This window comes from Pezoporus occidentalis, unplaced genomic scaffold, assembly GCF_034315485.1.
Source record: "Pezoporus occidentalis ecotype Australia unplaced genomic scaffold, CSIRO_AGI_Poc_V1 ctg63, whole genome shotgun sequence".
Classification (NCBI taxonomy): domain Eukaryota; kingdom Metazoa; phylum Chordata; class Aves; order Psittaciformes; family Psittacidae; genus Pezoporus; species Pezoporus occidentalis.
The window spans coordinates 7034867-7056725 of NW_026915977.1; the positions used below are offsets into that span (position 1 = coordinate 7034867).

General features: G+C 47.1%; 2 protein-coding genes across 4 annotated transcripts in view; one reads left to right on the forward strand and one right to left on the reverse strand.

Annotated features, from left to right (window-relative positions):
- Positions 1-319: 319 nt before the first annotated feature.
- On the reverse strand, positions 320-11987 carry LOC134174805 (uracil phosphoribosyltransferase homolog). Its single transcript, XM_062640067.1, has 7 exons — positions 11671-11987; positions 5490-5532; positions 3983-4052; positions 3245-3307; positions 2366-2527; positions 1496-1594; positions 320-726 (listed from the first exon to the last, which is right to left on the reverse strand). The coding sequence occupies exons 1-7, from the start codon at positions 11943-11945 to the stop codon at positions 620-622; spliced, it is 819 nt and encodes a 272-aa protein (XP_062496051.1). The 5' UTR covers positions 11946-11987; the 3' UTR covers positions 320-619.
- Positions 11988-20793: 8806 nt separating this feature from the next.
- The window catches only part of ABCB7 (ATP binding cassette subfamily B member 7), a 42328-nt gene continuing 41262 nt past the window's right edge, over positions 20794-21859 (forward strand). For all 3 annotated transcript variants that reach the window (XM_062640021.1, XM_062640023.1, XM_062640022.1), the window contains exon 1: positions 20794-20994. In XM_062640021.1, coding sequence (XP_062496005.1) covers positions 20827-20994 — 168 coding nt within the window. In that variant the 5' untranslated portion in view covers positions 20794-20826. The remainder of the gene's footprint in view (positions 20995-21859) is intronic.

Sequence of the window (21859 nt, forward strand, 5' to 3'; positions counted from 1 at the left end):
GTTTAATCTGATCCATATGATTACTACACTGAGTCTTTCTGAAGGGCACAGAGCCACCAGCACCCTATCTGTCTGTTGGCTGTAAGCCCTAAGCCCTGTTGTCTGCAAACGGAGCTAAAAGCTGAGTTCCAGAGCAGAATTCAGAGTCCTCTCTTGAGTTCTGGGCCATCATCTCAAGGCAAGATTCTGCCTAAGCTTTGGTGTGGCTGCTAAGAATGCCATGGAGTTCCCAGCACACCCTGTTCTGGAAGCGTTGGGAACAGCCACACCAGCTGACCCGGAGTGATCTAACTGTGAGCACTAGAAATGAAGCACACACCCTGATTGAGTTGTTTTATTTTGCTTGTGCAAGCAGCCACAAGACAGGCTATAGAATAAATAAGTTAAAGCAGAGAGTGTAGCACTTTATACAACCCCAGTGTTGAGATGCTTGACTTTGTCATGACAGAGTGCTTTGTTACTGAACCTGACTCCGTGTTCAGGCAGTAAACCAGAACTGACCTAAGTCAAATATTTCCCCCTTTGGCCAAAAACATTTTAAAACATGCCCTCAACCAATAACAAAATGTAGAAAAAAAAAACCTGTTGTAACATCATAGAGTCACATCCGTGTGTTCCGTCAGTCTGTTCCAAAATACTTCTGTCCAAAGTGTGTTGGTGCAACGGGATGAACTTCTGTCGTTAGAATGGTGATCTCTGGGAATTCCTGGATGATGGATTTGGCACCTTTTGAGAGAGGACAGAGGCAATAATTAATGCAGCACTGTGGCCACAAGTTAAACCGTGATTAGCAGACCTCCTGCACAGGTAAGTCGGGCTCTGTTCCTCCACCTCCACTGCGTGTTTCTGCCTTAGCTGACTGTCTATGAGGAAAAACTTCCTGAAGTTACTGCATTGCTTTTTGGGGGGTTTCTGACTTGTTTTATCTCATTACCACGCCCTTATACTCCCAATGCAATCACCACAGTGGTGACAGGAGAATAACTCTGCAGTTCAGTGGCGTTTTTGACAGTGAATTCTGCCCTGGCCTATGCTTAAAACAACACAGATCTATTTTTCTATTTCACAGACACAGGGGTTCCCCTTTGGGGATCCCCCTTTACACGTTAAGACCTTCAGCACACAGACACAGCTCTGTAGTTTCATGTACACACCAACTCAGCACCACCCGTGGCTGCCAGTCCTGAGGCTAGCAGGACAGGCATTGCTCAGGCAGCCATTGAAGCATTCCATGCCCTGGCAGCACTGCACGTTCCTGCTCTGAGGAATACTTTACCATCTGCAGTTTTGCCATTAGGTGTAACGGGCTTTTCCCTTCCCGCCCCACACGCTTCACTGCTTGCTCTTAAACTCGGCCAAAACGAGGTGAGCAACAAAGCGCTGCCGCTGCCAGCAAAGGAGCAGCTCTGCACCACTGCCCCAAGCACTCGCTGAGCTAACTCCCCATTACAGGTACCTGTGCCTGCTCCTGTCCCGCTCACAGCCCTCAACTCACCATGAGGTGTGGAGAACAGGCTGAGCAGGATAATGACGCTTGGTTGTACGCCATGTTCTACAAGAACTTTGACAGCCTCAATGACAGTATTGCCAGTACCTGAAAGGGGAAACAATGATCTGTTTAATATCTCCCCTCTCCCCTTGTTGGAGAACTTGTCCTCAGCCACCAGAGGACATCCGTGCTCACACTGGGGTGTGACTGAATGACAACACCGTCCTTTCCCACTGCAGAACTATCGCCTCTGCATGTATTAACTGTAGAAGGCTTTGGTATCCTGAAGAAGGAACTTTCTCCCAGCTCTGAAACAGCTCTGCTGGGTTTGAGCACTGAAGTCAGTGGATTTGATTAAAGCCCCGAGGCAAGAAAGCTCATCTAAAATAGTAAAATAGCAATTAAGAGCTCCATGTGTAGAACCAGAATTAAATCTTACCCTGGAAAAGTTACTTCATCCTGACGAACTCCTCACCACACTTACCAGATTATGGGTTTTTTGGTAGTATTAACTGTATTTAATTCTAAAGTAATTTACTTCTAGGATTCTAATACTAATCCAAAAATGTCTTTTAACAGCATGAGAAAAATACGGTTTGAGTCTTTTCTCATGGCACATATTAAGAAGTTAAATTGATAGCAAGTCTTAATGCTGCAGCCTTTCTCACAAACACAGGCGTGCCCAGGTGATCTGCTCTGCATTCATGCTGGTGCAGGCTGGCTAACACGTATTCTGGCACAGCCTGACCAATTCCCTGCTATGGCACCTAAACCAAGGGAAAAACCTAATCAAAGCCCCTGAAATTTGGCAATTTCCCTTTCAATTCCACGTCCTCCCTGTCCGGATGAGTCGAACTGCACGAAACAGACACTCACTGAGTATTGGGTACATGAGCAGAACCTTTCTTCTGTAGATGTCTGGTGGGAACTTGGCGTAGTACACTTTGGCTCTCTGCGTCTCCTCGTCGCTCTGTATCAGGATCTTCCCAATGCGGATCGATCTGCAGCAGTCTCGTAATCCTTGTTCCATTGCCTCTCCTAAAAGGAGCAGCACCAAAAGCCAACAACAAATTGTCACACGCTAAGAAAGGGCACAATTGCATGAGGCTACGATTGAGCAGACCCTGCAGTGCTGTACTGCTCACAACAGAGATTCTCCCCCTCCCATTCCAGGTGTCAGAGCCACCTGAAGCTCTTTTCTCTCTGTCTGGGCAGAGACAGACTCTGCTCGGTGTCACTCCTCTCCTGGGTGTCAGTGTTCACACACAGCAGCACTGAGCCCTCAAAGGAAACGTCAGAACAAACGTGGGGTTTGGAGAGCGTCTTTGAGCTCTGCCCAGAGACGCCCCGGTGCAGGATGCAGTGCAGGAAGCTGTGGGGCCACTGGATTTTACATCCCAGACACAAAGGCCCCTGCAGCATTGGGCAGAATAACCCTGAGCATGGTTCATTTGGAGCCCTGTCCCTGAGCTGCAGTGGTTGGAGCACACAGGACACTTGGCCTGGCCTCTCACAGTGAACAGCTGATAGAGAAGAGGCCAGGTGAGATCTGTGGCAGCTGTTTCTCTCCTAAGAAGTTAATGACAGACACTGCTTGATGCTCTGGGATCAAGGATACCTAAGAAGCAGGAACTGCTGGTGGGTTTGGGTAGACCCTTGCTGTAGAGAAGTGCTGTTGCACGGTTTTGAAAGGAAGTTGCTTACAGGCTTCCAAAACATTTAATTCATCTCATTAAGCAACCAGAAGCTGCCTACCACTTCTCATTATGCTGACTCCACAGTTTCCCTTTTCAAATCTGACTCCTTCATACTTGTGTCCTGTGAGAAGAAAGAAAGAAAAGCAGATGTTAATGGCAGCAATTGCTCCTTCTGCCCCATCTCAATGCCCCTCTGCAGGATGCTGTTTTACGTGACCGTGATGGGAATGGAACTGAGCTCCTCTGAATGCCCGCGGGACAGCAGCGAGCTCCCTAGGCGGGATGAAGCGAGCTCCATCCTGCAGCCCACGCAGGCAATGGAACAGAGCCCATACTGGAACTGGTAAAGAACTTGTGCTGTTTTTATCTTTAAAAGTCACACTAGAAAGGTGGCACAGAAGTGTTGCCTTCCAGGGGTGTGGTTTATAACTCAGGTGTTCGGTATTTATCTTAAATGATGCTATGCCAAATAAAGGAAAACAGAAAGTCCCTTAAGAAGCCTGGTAAGTGCTTTTAAAATACCAGGAGGGACCTTAACTCTGTTCTCTACCCTGGATGTTAAACTGTTTCAGCCTCAGGCTCCACAGGGAAGTGCTCAGGGCACCAAGCCTGGCTGAGTTCAAGGAGTGTCAGGATGATGCTCTTACATAGTTCAGTTTTAGGAGCAGGGAGTTGGACTTTTGGGACCCTTCCAACTCAAGATATTGTATGATTCTTGTAATGGTCCCATATGGTTTTATATTAGTTAAGTTTCCACTTACAGTGCTACCCATGGGCAGGGTAATCCCCCACATACCTGTTGGAGTGGTCACGGTGCATTCTGTGTAAGGCAGTTGATTCAGTCCCTCTTCAACCACAAGTCTGATCTGTAGAATCAAAGGGATCATTCACCTTAAAGGGATTTGTTATCAATGGAGATAAGATGCTAAATGTTAGTGAGTGTTACATAGTACTAGGTGAACCCCTAACAGCCTGAAGGGTCTCTTGAATTAATAGTTACGGGCTGAATTTAGAGACCTTTTTGGGGTGATGCCTGTTTTGACCACAAATCCAAAGAAGGCATTACAAAACAGAACCGAGGGAAGGGGGTGGCTCATCACCAGGCACAAAACTGACTTTATTTCTGTCTGGCAGGTACAGGCATCACAGACAGGTTTTTCTCAACAAAAGAGTGAAGCACCAATGCAGCTTCACTTTGCCGACACAAAACACTAGTGGAAAAAAGGGAAAACACACCCTGCCCCAGCTCCCATCAGCGAGGCTCTTGGGTCTGTCTTCACATCCCCATTTCTGTGAGCTGCAGTGGGGCTGCCAGAACAGCCACAGAACCTGCAGCAATGTAAACGCACCACTGAGTGCCCAAAGAGAAGTTCAGCAGATCTTAGAAATCTCTTTAGCACCTTCTTCTTCTGGCGTCCGCCAGCTGTGGTTACTATGGGATGCTCTGCCAAGCACCTGCACCCTCACAGGGTGCAGATCAGAAGGGGCGGGGGGGAAGTGGAAAAGCTGCCAAGATAAAAAGCACTGCATGCACAGTTGGAGGCTGTGGGCATAGCTAAGTCCTGAGCAAGCATAGATCAGGCAAGGATTAAGACTGGCTCACCACAGGAAACCTGCCTGTAGCAAATGGTGCTGGTAACTGAACAGTCTCTGGACTCATGTTTGTTAGAGAGGAACAGGCTTTCATTGTTAGCGATGTGGATTTGCAAACACCCTTAAGAACACGAGGAAGTACAAGTGTGGGTGTGAGTGCTGTGGTTCTCTTTAAGCATGTACCTTAAATACGGTAAATGTTCCATTCCCAGCAGTCTTTGTTCTGACTTACTACAACGTGTGAGAACTTCGAAGTCCTCTGTCCCTGTTAGTAACTACCATATGTCTAAAAAGCAGCCCCCAGAGTGGAAGCACCCAGAGCTACTAATCTAATACACCACAAGCACCAGGAGGCACTTCTGCATGCAAGCAATTGTTAACATCTACACTGTAAGCAATTGTACAGCTCTGTTCATAACATCAAAAGTACAATTTCAAAGTAAAATTGAATTATGTCCAGCCTCCGTGCATCTGTTTTTAGAGTACTCTCGTTACTGCTGCTCTCTGACCTGACGTAGCTGTGTTTGGTAACAACATCGTTTCTGGAACCCTTTGAGATGAACAGAGAACAGCAGTCCCTGTACGGAAAGTTGTTGTCAGAGAGCAATTTCCTGTGTAGAAAAGTTGCTGTCGTTTATTCCGTCCTGAAAGACCCATTTTATGGAAGAGTTACAAAGTACGACACCACGAAGAGGGAATTCTTCACCTACCAGGCGATCAGCAGAAAATACGAAGTCTCCTCTACTGGATTTCCTGGAAAAGGTAATAATTTATATTTTACCTTGGGGAATAATTTTAAGAACACTGCTTAAATATAACAAGAATTCCAGGACAGTGTATTCTAAAGGCAGTTCAGAGAAAAGTCTCCTGCTGTATACAACATTTCTCCCACAGAGATTCTGCTTCATGGGTTTCCTATTTGGTGGTGAAGACTGAGATGCAGTGAGCTAACACTGGAGTTTGCCTCTTAGTACTGCCAACATTGCTGCCCTACACCAGCAGCAATTACAGCATGAAAATATGAGGATGATAATGTGTATGCTTTCCATTGTATTAGCATTACAGCTCGGTTCCAACACACCTCTCAAGATCAGGTGTGCACCAATCTGGCAGTCTCCACAGCTCTGAGCCATAGAGCTTTGCTCCAGCTGCTCTTGTGTGGGTCAGTCAGCACCCACAGGACAGTAACAGTGCACATCCCTGAAGCAGAGTTATCACAAGTGATAAGCAGGATACATACCCTATCTTAGAATCATAGAATAATCAGGGTTGGAAAGGACCTTAAGATCATCCAGTTCCAACCCCCCTGCCGTGGGCAGGGACACCTTACACTAAATCATATCACCCAAGGCCTCGTTCAACCTGGTCTTGAACAGTGCCAGGGATGAAGCATTCACAACCTCCCTGGGCAACCCATTCCAGTGCCTCACCACCCTAACAGGAAAGAATTTCTTCCTTATATCCAATCTAAACTTCCCCTTATCTTATCTGGAACTCCCTCATTGTGTGATTAGATTAGTGAACTTGAGACCAAAACAAGCAGGGATTAATGAGCATTCCCATGAAAACACATCCCTGCTGGTTTATTAGCTTGGGTGCAACCTTTGCTGTTGTGATGGTGCAGCTTTTGAACCCTTCAGAGGACAGAGTAAGCTCACTTCCTCCTGTTATGTGGTGAAGGCCTGAATGTTAAAAGCAGTTGTTAACACCTCACTTCCCATGTCAAGACCAACTCTCACTACACAACAGCAGGACAAATTTCCAAGGAAGGAGCCAACACTCACAGCATGCTGGCCTTAAAAACACACACAAAGCACCAATACCTTAAGCAGGTACTTGTACGTAACATTTCCTATTAACCAGTGCAGGCATACCCCTCTCTTGTTTTGCAGCCATGAGACTCTGGATGTCTCCTTAAACACTATAAAAAGAGTTCTGCATTAGATCCCCAGGATTCTGCAGCATCTTATGTTTATGTGAGTGAAAATCAAGCTGTTTGCTTATTTCTGACTGTGGCAAGACAAACCCAGCATCACCAGGACTGCGGTTTTGACTGCCAAGTGATGTATGCTTAGAGTGAATACTGCGAGTTATTAATACAGATTACTAGGCTTTAAATTAACTCCTCTGTCCAGAGAGACACAGATGTTTTGATGCACAGTTCACTGAACTGTGAACTTACTCAGTTATGGTTGGGTTTTGCAGGGAGGAGGACAATAGGAAACAACAGTACACAAAAATGACAGGCAAATAACAGCAATACTGAAAATGACAGACCTCTTGTTCACCGCCAGCTGGGACCAGATTTCAAACCCCACAGCATGAGAGAATTACTAGGGGCCAGAAAAAAAGGTTTATGTGAAAACACTGCAACTGTTCAACACCAGGTACAAGGACAGAAAATAACAATGGCAGGCCAGAAACTTCTTCAGTTTCTTCATCAAGCAATAAGACAACACCTAAAAAATCCAAGGCATTAAAACCTACGTAGCACACAGTTAACAGCACGAACATGACATTACACAATATAAATGAGTTTCATTTTGTTTCGGAAGGCACAGAAGCCTGGCTAATGTACAGTTAAAGCCATGCGTGTGTCTTAAGAGGTGAAAAGGAATGGTTTGGGGAATGTACTGTAATACAAGCCAACTACGGGGTTTATTCCAGCTATAGCACTTGGTACTAGTCACAACCACTAATGCAGCTGTAGGCTCTGAGGGTTTGTGGTCTGATGCACTTCAGCAATACCCGTTTCTCCAGTTACCTTACAGAGGAACTTCGAGGGACACCCAGGGCACTGTGCAGGCAAGACTGAAAAAAGCTGCTTCCCTAAACAGAATTTGTAAATGTTTTTTCTAAGAAAACTTGAGACATTGGGCAAACTGCTGCCATTCCGGGCTGATGATGTAGTGGTGAAGCAGGACCAGGTTCTACCTGCAGCACCTCAGTATTTGATGTACTTCAGTATTTCACTTTTTGCAGTGCCTGGGCTGGGGTGGTATGTGGAAGGTATTCCACCCTTCCTGCCTGCAGCAGTCATCTTTACTCATCGCAGGCGAGTTACACACTCCTGAATCATCCTACTCTTTATAGCAGTCAGGACTGTGTGTCCTACTGCTTTACTGCCTTCATGTCTATATTGTTCACTCAGTTCCCCACGGAGTAAGAAGCCTTTGCAGAACACAACAGAATGATCACAGGTAACAATAACCTTTAAATGCCTACATTTAAATCGTGTCTATTGCTAAATCAGGAGTTAAAATGACACCACAGATCTGAGCTAAAGAATTTGCTTCTATAGAAACCAGAGCTCTACGTTACAGAGCTGCATTACTACTGCTCCCAGGCCCCTGGTTGTGCCCTATGGAGGCCAGAAATTGCTTTGAGATCATACCCTCCTCAGAAAGAGGCTGTAACTTTGTCCCCAGATGTTCAGTACTTAAATCCCATTAGATGACTCAAAATTCACTCCCAAGACAGAGTGCAAACTGCATCTGCCCACCCGTTCAGCATTTGCTAGACAGAGATGTGAACATGCCTGAGCGAAAACGAGCAAACCCACGTACACTCGAGGTGATCCACCCATCCATCTCCTCATTCTGGCACACAGTTCTTGTTAACTTCAGTGAAGCAAAGAAATACATGGTCAGTTTAGTCTATCAGATGGCCATTACTGACTCAGGCAGCTGTCTGAACCCCCCGCAGGACATGATGACCAGCCACATTTTTAACCTGGACAGTATTCCCAACTGGAAGGCCTTGATTTCTTTCTCCGAATCCTCTCAGGACCAAGGGAAGAGCTTTCCACTTTTCTGAGCAGCTCACATGACAGACAAGAGTACATGAGGTCTTCTGTATCCTGGGCTGCATCAAAAGGAGCGTGACCAGCAGGTCGAAGGAGATGATCCTGCCCCTCTGCTCTCGTGAGACCTCACCTGGAGCATTGTGTGCAGTTCTGATGTCTTCAACATAAAAAGGACATGGAACTGTTGGAACAAGTCCAGAGGAGGCCACGAGGATGATCAGGGGCTGGAGCACCTCCTGTATGAAGACAGGCTGAGAAAGTTGGGGCTGTTCAGCCTGGAGAAGAGAAGGCTGCATGGAGACCTCAGAGCAGCCTTCCAGTGTCTGAAGGGGGGCTATAGGGATGCTGGGGAGGGACTCTTCATTAGGGACTGTAGGGACAGGACAAGGGGTAATGGGTTTAAACTTAGGGAAGTTTAGATTGGATATAAGGAGGAAGTTAGGGTGGTGAGGCACTGGAATGGGTTGCCCAAGGAAGTTGTGAATGCTCCATCCCTGGCAGTGTTCAAGGCCAGGTTGGACAGAGCCTTGGGTGCCATGGTTTAGAGTGAGGTGTCCCTGCCCATGGCAGGGGGTTGGAACTGGATGATCTTAAAGTCCTTTCCAACCCAAACTATTCTTTGATTCTGCATCTGCCTGATCATCCTTAGCTCCACATAAGCATGCCTGATTCTAACTTGCATTGCACTGGGAGTATCCAGCCCTTCCTTACTTTTCAGCAATAGTCCTAAATTAACTGTTTTTTCTCCACTTCTGCTTCTCTCCCCTCACAGTAGCCTGCCTTTCCGTATCTACCCTTTTCAGATGATTGCTGCACCTGCAGCACCCATCTTCTGTAGCAACCCCTCCACACACACACACCTTGAATTAAGGCAGCTCTGGTGTCACCTGTTCTTGATTTTAACTCCTTGCAGCTGAGCACTTTATAGCATCTTTCTGAGTGATCAGTACTGGAATAGGACAGTCTGAGGTCTCTTATTTACTGAGGTGCAGCTGATGTTCTGGGACAGAACATGGAAATAATGCTTCCCTGTTGTCCTTACATACAAAGCCAAAGCCTACACATGCCTTTTGAGCAGTTCGCAGTTTTCCTCCCTGGGTGGGAAGGGAGCTGGAAAGTGACAGTGCCATCTCCACTGCCCAGCACACTTTGCGATCACTGCAGCTGCTATGACTAATGCATTATTTACAAGACTTATTCTGTACTTCCCCTTACCAAAGTCTTGTGCAATGAAGCTGATGCAACTCAGAAGTATCTTCAAAGTTAAAATATCAGCTGATGCCTTCACTCACTATAACAAGAAACTGATTAAACCTATGTGCAAGAGTTCAAAACCTACTTATAACAGAAGAATAATTACAAACCCTACCTGGGTACAGTAATTACACTGCTAGTAGTTGCCTAGATATTAAAGCTATATGCTATTTCCTTTTCACTAACCTCCAAACCTTTTACAGGCCATCAGCAAGCAGAATTTGGAGTTCCTCTCCTTCCTTCTCTCTGCTTAGCCCACTTCTAAGGAAGGTGCCAGACAGACCTTGAATGCTTATGTCAGCTAATAAAATTAATGTAGATATTGCCTTTGAGACACTGCCTTTGTATAAAGCTATATTAGAGATAGTACCTAGAAAATTAAGCCCTCTAGAACCAAGAAATACCGACAGAGACCAGGCAGATGGACAGAAGTGAAACAAAGGGAAAAACCATGTCAGTGCTATGTGTTAGTTATTGCAGATGTTAGAAAGCCAACGTGCTGCAGGAAGAGAAGGGTCTATTCAGAACCTGGCCACCCTATAAATAAACTTGATTTCACACCTCTGTGTCTGCTGGTGGTTCCTGCATCACAGTAGGCAAATTTCACTTTCAATAGATGGCCACTACTTAAGCTTCTCATATGCTGCCTGCTACATTCAGTACTTTGTAGTATCACCTTCCAGGTGCTGAACACTCAAAAGCTACAGACATGACCAGTGGGAGGGAAGCCTTCAACACTTACATGCTATGTAAGGCGTTATAAAACATTCAGTCTTCACTATCTTACACTGGGTATTCAGCACTGGGGCACAGTTTCTGCACTCCAGTTTGATGTGTAAAACTGGAACAAGAGCTTCATGTCTGCATAGTGGCAGCAAGGACTCCTGGTGACAGTGATGGCACGTAACATCTTCAAAAGAGGCAGTGTCCTTTCAGGTGATGTGCCCTAAATAAAGCGTCCTTGTCTGCCTCCCTCCTTCACACTGCCTCTCCCTAATTCCTCCCAGCCCACCACGGTCTAGTCTTTATGCTATTCCAAACTTACTGTTCCAAACTTAGTGTTCCAGAAGTGTGGGGTTTTTTGCCCAAATTGTTCCAGTCCCTGCTCCTTCACTTTCACTTCAGCTAGTCCCACTTCTCTCCAATCTAGCTCTCTCAGGCTGCCCTCTTGAGCTGTTATCTGGCCAGTCTTGTCCCACAATCGTTAACCCCCCCCATATACCCCCTCAAGTACAGACTACGACTTGGCTCTTACATCTTCCTTGACACGGTCACCCCGATCTTCATACCTTCCACTAGAGCAGGTTGTGTGACCGCTCCATCCCCTGGCAGTGTTCAAGGCCAGGCTGAAGCCCCGTTCAACCTGGCCTTGAACACTGCCAGGGGATGGAGCGGTCACAATTCCTTGGGCAGCCTGCTCCTTCAAGGAGCTCACCGAACGTGTGTGAAGGGAGGGGGGCACCCGGTTGCCAACACAATGCAGCACCTAGTCAGTGGAGGCTCGCACACGCTTTATGCTCCTTTACAAGGTGATGATGATGCGGAAGCAAGCTCCAGGTACGGGAGATAACGCGGAAACCCGTAAGGGGTTCCAAGACCCGTCGAATCACCGCCTTTTGTCCCCGAGGCGGGGCGGCTGCCCAAGCCCCCGGTCGCTGAGGCGGAGCGGCCGCACGTCACCAGACATGGCTGCACTGCCGCAGGGCCCCGCAACCCGCGGGCTCGCCACCGGGCACCGCGGCCACCCCGCATCCCCTCCGAAGGCTGCAGCCTCCCTCTGCTTCCCCCCCCACAAGACGCGGTTCCCTCCGCCGCGGCCCGCCGGCGCTCACTTGTCCCTGATGATGGTCTGCAGCTCCCGCAGCTGGTCGTTCATGGGCAGCAGCTTCAGCTGCGGCCCGAGCGGCGCCGCGCCGCTCTCCCCGGCGGGGATCGCCGCCGCCACGCCGTTGGAGCTGCTGCTGCTGCTGCTGTTGTCCGGGCTGGGGCAGCCGCTGTCCTCGCCGGGCTCCGCGAAGCGAATGAGCCGGGTGCCGCCGCCGGCCGCCGTGGCCTCGTCGTGCGGGCGCGGGCCGAGCCGCTGGCTCTGGCACGGCATCGCCTCCATGCGCGGGGCGCGCCCCCCACCGCACACACACGGCCCGGCACGGCCGCTGCCGCCACGCGCCGCGCAGAGCCGGCCCCGCTTGCGCCGCCGCGGGAGGGCGGGGCCGCGCGCTTCAGCGCCCTCATCCTATTGGCTGCGGGCTCCGTCACTCAAGGGAGCGCGGGCACTCTGGGCGGGGCGTTCCTGTGACATCCACGGCGTGGTGATGTCATCGCCCCGCCCGTTTCCCCCTTCCCGCGCCGTGCGTGGAGCGGGAGGAGGACAGCAAAGGGAAAGGGAAAGGGAAAGGGCAAAGGGAAAGGGAAAGGGAAAGGGAAAGTGCGGGGAGATCCGGGTGTGCGGTTGGGAGTTCCGCCTGAGCGCGAGGGCGCCGTGGTCAGGTCCGTGTGCGTGCAGACCCTGCGCGGCTCGCTCCGCAGCGCTACCCCTCAGCTGTATGGTCCCCGCGTAGCCTTGCCGCCGCACCCGGCTCTACACAGAGCGGCACGTGCAGCATGGGGTGTCCTGTGTGAGGATAACCGGTCCGAGCGGCAGGATTTGACACAGGTCCTGTGCTTGTCTAACGGGGATTTACAAATCACTCACCAGCACGTGTTGTTAAACCTCGCAATTCCGTTCTGAGGCAACTGCCTTACTTCGTTACATAGGGAGAGAAGAGGTTCCGCATACCTGTACGGTGTGTTGGTGATAGAAGCTCTCACATACTTCCAGTAAGACCCTAAATTGAAGATGGAAAACGTGCATTTAATCGTTCAGTTCATACTTTTCTTTATACAGACTAATCTCTCATCTAATTCAGTTTTAACGTTCTGAAATAATCACCAACTGCACGAGAAATAAAAGATACTCCTCTCGTGAAGTACAAAAAGGAATGTTTAGTGTTCTGATGGAATACTGAAAATAACGACCTGTCAATCATCTAACACTGCAGAAACACATCAGTTGATTGTGGGATTAGGTTTGAGAAAGGGAGTAACAGTGCTGAATGCCTGCAGGTGAGTTTACAGGTGGCCACACCCCATGCTGTAAATGTTTAAGAAGGGTGAGTAGCTCTTAGTGGTGAAAGAAGGAAGGAGTCTGAGGAGTAATGGGAAGAAGTTAAATAGAGGAAAGGTAAAAATCTGCAAAATCATTCTCCCAATGGAACTGGGATGAGATAGTTGGTATTCTCTCATTTAGAGCATTTTGAATTTAAGTGGCTAAGATATGAGAAATTTATCTGCACTGAAGAATCTGGCATTACCTGGGTATGTATATACTCAAAATATCAAATGCTATATGGTATTTGATGGGAAATTTTATAATTAATTTTAATAGCTAATTATAATGACCTGAGGAAAAAAAATGGCCTTAAGAATTTACATTTTCCATGTTAATGTGTATTGTTTTATTTTTCTACATTTTTAGGGCTAATAAGGTACTTAATATATTTTATATGAATACTTTCCCTGCAAATTTTCCTTTACCTGCTCTTCCTTCTTTAATGACTCTCCAGCATTGCTGGGTTTATTTCCTCCCCAGGCTTTTTCAGTCTTTTTTTCCAGTTCCAATCTTCTCTTTCTCCTTTTGATACCAGTTTATTTACATGATACCAGATTGTTGGTACCTGTAGAAGGCACTGCACAAATCCTAAGGAAGACACAGAAAGAAAAGGTGGCTGTATACATACCATGTTCACAAGCATGACAACTCCTTCTCTCAAGTGACTTAACCTGGAGAAGAAAGCTCATGCTATAGCCACAGAAAGCTAACAGGCAGGTTTTATAAACTTATACTGTTTCAAGTAGGTTGCCACAAATAAATATCCGTTTCTCTGCAGATTTAGCTGTAGAAGTAGAGAATCTCCTTAGAGACAGACAGAAACCAATTTATGCTCCAGAGATGGCACTTGGAAAAGTTGACAGAGGCAGCTTGCTAGAAGAAATAGAAGCTCTGGGAGTGGAAATGACACCACAGAGATTTGTGAATAGAATCTCAAGAAATATTTAATCTGGACTTTTCCCACACCACCTCCCAAAGCACCGTCAAATACTATGGTGCCAATACTAAAATATGAAATGCTAAAATGCTGTGGCAAGCTAATATTGTACCAATAGAGGGGTGCACTTGGGTGTTCTCCAGAGTACAGCCACCAGTCCTTTGAGAGCTGCGTCAGTAGCAAACCAGGGCTTGAGCACAAGGTGAGTGCACTGAGCAGTAGCTTAAGCTGTGTCAGGGGTGCTGCAGCATCCCCAGCAGCAAAATGAAGGTTAACAATGAAGACACCCCTGACATATGGGATGTTGGCAGAAAAACTATTTTGCTTGTGTTTTCTCAGCACTTTGAAAGCATCATCTGCCTAATGAAAGATAATGGAAATGGGCACTTAGTTTTTTCCTGTAAGAACTCTACATCAGGGTGTAGTGCAGAAGCATGGAAATTCCAGTGTGGAGGTATTACATACCTCATAAAATCAAGGTATTTCAGAGGCAATAAACTGGAATTAATTTATTCTATTTATTTCAGAGCAGATGAATGAGGGGAAATGTAGTCAGAATAGTCATAAAAAAGTTACATTTGCAGATGGATGCGAACTGTGAAATGTGGGGCAGAATGAAAGAATGAACTGCAATAAACAAGAGGCTTTATAAAAAGCTATAAAACTGGTTTGAATGATTCCCACAGGTGTATTAATTCAGGCCTTTGAAGCTTCAGATTTTACCACAGAGTCCTCAAACCTGAGGTTGATATCGTTCCTTATAAAGCCATTCTCACCCTGAATATGTCTGATTATGACTGTGTTTAATCCTGATCAAGAAATAGTAGCAAGCCAAGTGCTTATTTATAATCTATCAGTGAAGCAGAGCTAGAAACTTATATGCCTACATGAAAGCAGCTTCACTGTGCAAAGAACGTATCCAAGTGGAGGGAGCACTGCTAATTAATAGGTATATTAATATATCATCTTATGAATATTGCTAATAGGTTTGTGAATGCTTTCTGCTGAAGGGCCAGAAGGACTATTAAGAAATCCCATTTATTGTACGGAGAGAAGATGTTTCCAACTCACTCCATCCAAGGAAAAAAGCATTTCTAAAGATAGGGTTGGGGTACACTAAATCCTTCAAGTGGAATGTTAAAATGAGTTGTGAATCCAAAGGTACAAATCCCAGGAAAATCATGGAAGTGAAATGTCTGAATGAAAAGATGGAGATGGTTTGGCTATAGATGTCTTAACTCTGGATGCCCTTTAATGAAAGCTTAATCCCAGACAAGGTTTTCCCTTCTGGGCCTCAGCCACAAAATGACAACACCATCTGTCAGCTGGATAGCTGGAGAAAAACCTCAGAGCTGATAATTTCTTTCTTCATTTTTCCCTTCTCTCCATCTTGCATTAGGAATGATTTCAAAGTAAACACTAAGACAAGCCCCTGGTATGGGCATGAGGTGATGGTCCTCAAGACTGTCTTACTGCTCTGTTTTACAGTGCCTGGTATGACTTCTAGCTTATATACAAGCAGCTAAAAGACCATGGGCATATCTCTACTAACTTCACAGACCACTTTTAGACCTGGTAATATGTGCTGATGTGGACAGGATGTCTTTCTGTGATTAAATCGGGTGGAAGCTCACAAACCCTTAGCAAGGCCGAGGGATCACCATGGGTTTGTACCTAGTGAAACTGCAGAGGGTGTAACTATTTACAACCAGGCTGTTCTAGTACTTGTATATAAGAAAGTACTGCACTAATAACAAGTAGACTTTGTCTACACTATGCACCTGGAATTTCTGTACTGTACTAAGAAATTACTTTCAGAGATGAAGGGCAATACTGAAGAAAACATTAATAAGCTTTTTTTATTGTTGTATTTGCAGCAGAAATGGATTTGTCTTCCCCTCCTTTCACAGCTGTCCCCATCTCTGTGTTATCTTGCTTCCCTTCTCTTTAATATATTTTGTCATCAGCAGACTGGAAGTATTAATTTTAAATATGAAGGAGACAGTTAAATTCGGATATATGAATGTTTATTACTGGCCATGCAGCTAATCAACAGTTTAAACTGGGAGATAACAGGCATGAGCTACTGAAGCCCTGTTTACATTCTGCTGAATTTCCTGTGTATCTACATTAAAATCCTGCAGCTCCTGCAATATGAGGCATGCCCAGAAGCCCTGGAGTCAGCTATAGCAACCAGGCAGCATTATAGCTGAGCAGCAATGGCTTGGGAAAGTTTAAAGCCAATGGGGATCCTACAAGCAGAAGAAACACTTATTTCCTTCTACAGGAGAAGAGTCATGTGCCAGAGATCCTCATAAGCACACATATGCAAACAGGATATGAAAAAGTAATTGAAGTTTTGTGACTTACTGTCCAGTACTAAATGAAATACTTGAAGACTGTGGCAGCAGTATACAAGCAACACAACAAAGAGTAGGCTAAGAAGAGTAGAAAGAATTTGTAGTTAGAAAATCCAATGCAGTTATTCACCCTAGAGAACAAAAGCAAAGTTGCAATCAGGATACCTACAGCGCACACTTGTAACACAATGAGGACTACAATTTGGGGGGGTTGGTTATCAAAGCCTCTTATTCACACAACACAATCTCATCACTGAAGAGCTCCCCTTAGTGGTCAGTGTGCAACAGAACCGAAGTCTCTGCTTCCCACTTGCAGACTTCTTGCTGTGCCAAGGAAAAAGCATAGTTTGTGTTTTGGAATTGTTCTGAAGTTGGTGCCACCGGTAAATCTGTCACAGAGGCAGCTCCAGTTACTCACGGCTGTTTCTTGTCTGCAAGGTTAATCAGATCTGGGGGTTTCTCTGTTACTGCATTCATCTGCAAATCTCAGCAGTCAGATTCCCCACTGCTGATTTGCTCACACACAGAGCAACCAACCCCACGTTTGATTTATGCTTCTCCATGCACAGGATAACTCCCCAGGCCAACAAGGGAATGCAGGAAGTAATAGCAGGTGTTTGTCTCAAAACCTGGATTTGAAAGTCCCTCTGCAATTGAGGATGCTCAGGGAGGTTGAGGGGGGACTGGTTTTGTATGGCTTCTGATTTCTGAAATCTTCCTCCCCAAAGAAAGGGAGAGGTTTAAGAAATCTAGCGGCAGGGATTCTCCAAAGTATAAAGCTTCATTGACCTGTGCACCGCTCTACACACGCTGTCTCTGAGCATGCACAGGCACTGTTTCAGGGAAAAAAAAAAAAGCCCTCTGGCTTCCACATTTGCTCAGACTTTGCTACATTCCTGTTGGATAATCACCTGTGTTCTTCAGAATTCTTTGGCTTGGAGACAGAAATGAACAGGGCAGAGCCTGTAATATGAACACAGGTTTCTGTTAAGTTTTGAAAGGAGCACAGTGTGCACTTTATCACCAAGCAGGGCCCAGAAATCTGCCCACAGAATTCTGTCCTGCAGTCTTTACCTGGATTCCATTGCAAGTAAAAACAACTGCTGATTTTGTCATTCTATTCCTATTACTAGATGCAGACAACGTAAGTGTGTTCCCACACACACACCACAACAATCTGTCTCAAACCCCACTGCCATTACAAACACACCCCCTTCTACGGGCGCAGTAACATTTTCGATGAAGACTGATAACCAAAGGTGAAGGTCCTTACTCAGGAGGCTCCAGTGAGGTGAAGGAAGGTCCTCAGGATCTGGCAACTTGTTAAATGCTTAGAGATCAATGACTCTATAACAATGTAAGTTAATAACCCTGGCTGTGCCCACATCTACCTGAACAGAGTTGTATACATCTTGGAGGCTTTCCTACCCATTTTTCTTCAGGACTGTAGTTCATTAACTACAAGAAACACAGTTTCATTAATGTGCATCAACCACTGACTTTCCCATTACCACTGCTGTCTCCAATCAAAGAATCATTTATGGAAAATAAGGGCAGAAGGAACAACACGCTTTGGCAGCTTTAAGATTATCTGCCTAAAGCTTTGCACCCTCTGTCTTACATTTCTGCATTAAAGTAGCATGAGATACTATCTTATTTTTCATTATTATTTGTGGCACTAAATGCTGCAGCACACAGTGCCAGATGGCTAATATTCAGAAGAAAAATAATGCAAGGCCAAGCTTAGAAAGGCTCAATGAGAACGTAACAGCATGTATTCTACAATGAATACAACACTGAGCAAAAAAACAAAGCTCCAGAACAGACCAAGATGAAATAACCAAAATACAGCACAGATCATTTAAGGAGGAAAGAAGTTAAATGAAAAGCCCACTGAAAAATTAAAATAAAATTAAAATACACCCCCAAACCCCTAAAACCAACCAACCAACCAAAACCTGAATGGCATGTGTCTAAATTGGGAGAGGTTAAACAGCCTTTTTCAGTGGCTGCCATTCTGGTCAGGATTTTAGTTAGTTCTGTAGCCCTGTGGTAGCTAACTGATAGGATACATTTTAAGTAACTTGTAAACCAGCTAGCAGTATGTACAAAGTGCAGACTGTTTGCTGTACAAAATATAGGGCAAGTCTTAGTGTAAAGGTGGACACAACCATGTTTTTTTTTTTTTAAGAAGAAAAATGACATTTCTGTAACATTTTTAAATACACATAATTTAGGCCACTTACTTAACTGGCTACAAATAGAATCCATGCAGCTCTTCAAGTGTATGTGGCTGCTCTGCTCTTAAATGTAACTCTGAGGATTAATAGTTCATATTTTCCTAGAAATCATTAACAAACTGCCTCCCTCCAGATCAGAACTGTGCCTTTAGGGATTTTAGAATGTTAGGGTCTTACTGGAAGTATGTGAGAGCTTCTATCACCAACACACTGTATAGGTATGAGGAACCTCTTCTCTCCCTGTGTAAAGAAGACAGGACTGTAGTAATGCAGTCGTCTCAGAACAGTATTGTGAGGTTTAACACAATAAATGGATTTTGTAAATCTCCATTAGAGAGGCACAAGAGCTGTGTCAAATCCTGCCATACCACAGTTCGGGGCTCCTTTATCCATACAAAGGATATTCCACATAGCACATGCCCAAAGAGCTCAGTACAGTGGCAATACTAGATGTGAATCATACAGCTCAGAGCCTGTGCTGCAGGTCCGCTTGATCCAGGATGTGCTGCATCTGCATACATACACTGTATGTACGAAGGCTATCTCAGGAACACATGTAGAAACGTTGCAGACACGTTTAAAATCACTTAAAAGTGCTGGCCAGCCTGTCTGTCGAGGCCATCGCAGCCAAATTGTCACAATCACCACATTTTCCCTGGTCAAACTTCCATGTGGAAAAGGGCATGCAGAAGGAAGTGGATGTATGGAAGCCATAAGCCTAGGATTTCTGTTTATCTTTCCGAGCAATGCCACAGGGCGGCACTGTTCAGACCAGGTTCCAAATACAATTACGATGGAGAATTAGATTAGTGACAGAGAAATGTCGCCTCTATCGTTTAAAGTGAATCCTGGTCAGAAGCAAAGTTGCATATCAAAGCACAGGCTGAAGAAAGCCAGCCTCATTAAAAAGCAGCATTAAGCCAATTGTCCCCTTCCTTTCTCTCCGTCTGTCTCTCTATATTTTCTCCCTGCAAATGAGCTTATGGCTCTCCCTCAAGGCAAGAGCACCAGTAGTCAAGCTCTGGTAGCTTTGAAGAAATCTTTATGTGATTAAAAATGCCACACAGTTACAGCTTCCTTCCGGCTCTGCATGCCAATCAGACAGGAGTATACAGGCCATGGTAAATGTAATCCATGGCGTATCTTTGTCCTAAATCAGGAACCACACTATTGCTTCATGATTCTGGCCTCAAAGGACCCATGGCTGAGCTGCGGGCTGTGGTAGCCAAAGGAGTTCTCCCAGGTAGCTCAGAGCTTAATCCCAGGAAGGGTGTGGAACGCAGAATTAGGTCTGTGTGGAGACATGTGGTGCCATGTGCCGTCAGGATCATCACAGCTTGTCCTCATGGCTCTGCGGGCTGAGGCCTGCCTGCGCCTGAGCCCTGGAAACCCACTGGAACAGCCACTGTGTGGGTCCCCAAAACCCGCTGAGAGGGACGTGTGCCGGGTTGGGAACCCCTTCTTGTCTGACAGCAGCACTGGTGTCCAGCTGTGTGTGGAGAAAGTGGCAGATGGGAAGAAGCACCCTACTGAAGAAGAAAGACTTTATAACGTACCATTGTATTCACGCAATCGTTATGGTTGGAAGAGCCACCTGGAGCAGGTTACACAGGAACACGTCCAGGCAGGTTTTCAACGTCTCCAGAGAGGGAGATACTTATGTGCATTAATGAGATCCCCTCTCAGTCTTCTCTTCTCTAAACAGGCCCAGCTCCTGCAGTCTCTCCTCCTAAGAGACATGCTCCAGACCCCTGGTCCTCCTTGTAGCCTCTACTGGACCCTCTCCAGTTGTACTGAGGGGCCCAGCACTGGAAACAGTGCTCCAGATGCAGCCTCACCAGGGATTAAGGGAGCTGCTCTCCAATACAAGCGGTGCTCTGCTATTGCGTGGTTTGCGCTTTAGCACCCCCGCGCTTCAACAGTCCGGTTTCTCAAAAGCAATGTCTTTATTTGTAGCCAGGGCAAAAACCCCTACCGAGGAGGTGACGGCTGGGGATGGGCCCGACCCCCTCAGGGCGCCATGGCGGAGCTGAGGGCAGCCTCGGCGCGCTCCCGCCTCGCCCCTGCGCACCGGCAGACAGGGCGAGCCGCGGTGCCGCGGCCGCAGGAGGCAGCGGGCGGCGGCGGGGTGAAGGCTCCCCAGGTCGGGAGCTTGGCCCCGGCGGGCGGCCTGCGCGGAGCCGGCCGCTGTCATGGCGACGAGCCCGCCCTCTCCTCAGCGCGGCCCCGCCTCGCCTCGCCCCGGGCTCCTCCCAGCGAGTCCGCCGCCGTCCCACAATCCTCTCCTCCGCGCCCCGCCGAAGATGGCGCTGCTGGGGGCTCCGTGGAGCCTGGCGGCGGCTGCTTGCCATAAGCGGCGGCTGCTCGCCCTCGCCCTGCTGCGTTCTCCGGCGGCGGCCGCCGCCTGCGCGCACGGGTGGCTGGCGGCGAACGGCCGGCAGCGGCCCCGAGGGGCCCCGCGGAGCCGCCAGGTAAGTACGGGCGGCGGGCCACGGCCGAGGGCGGGGGGGGGGGGGGGGCGCTGAGGAGCGGCCTTGGGCCCGCGGGGTTCCCCCCCCCGCAGCCCGGCGGGGCGGCCTGTGCCGTCCTTGCGTGCCCCGTTTCAGCTCCCGCTCTCCGGTGCCTGGCTCCTGGTGACGGGGCCTCTTGCCCAGGGACAGGGGCTGGCGTGGGGCTCCGGTGTCAGTGTGTGTGGGGAGGGTTTTGTTCGAGAGCGGGGAAGTCGTGGGCAAGTTCAGGCAGCTGCAGGCTGAACCTTCCTCAGGTGGCCGCTCTGTCTCTGAACGGCGCGTCCGGGCGTCGGATCATCGTTGTGCGGATAAGGCTTAGAAAGAGTGCCCTTGGATGGTGCTGAACGTTTGTGTCGAGGATAACTTCTGACAGCGAATTCTGCTGTTACGTAGGGAAAGGAAATGGGAATTGGAGTTCTTTCTGTCAGCGGTGTAAGAGTAACGTGTTCCAGTGAATGATTGCTTTTGTTACAAGAATTGAGAACACATTAAGTCCAGCTTTGAATAATTCATGTGTAGTTTTCAAAGTGTGTGAAGGAAATGTATCTCGAAGATCAAGGATGAACTTCCCATGGGCTCGCAGACACTATTTCTGTTTGGTAATAAGCTTGTTTCTTACCTTCTTCCCTCAGAGTAGCACTGTTCATGGGCAGCTCTTCATTGTCACCTGCCTTGATTAGTTTCCCTTGACAGGCAGAATTCTGTCATGGACTGCAGTCAAATTCATGTTACTTAGTAGATGAGATATATATGTATGAGGGCTGAAATAGTGATCTGGGGGGTTTTATTCTGAAACTTGTGCAAGACAAGCTGAGAGTTGAAGTTT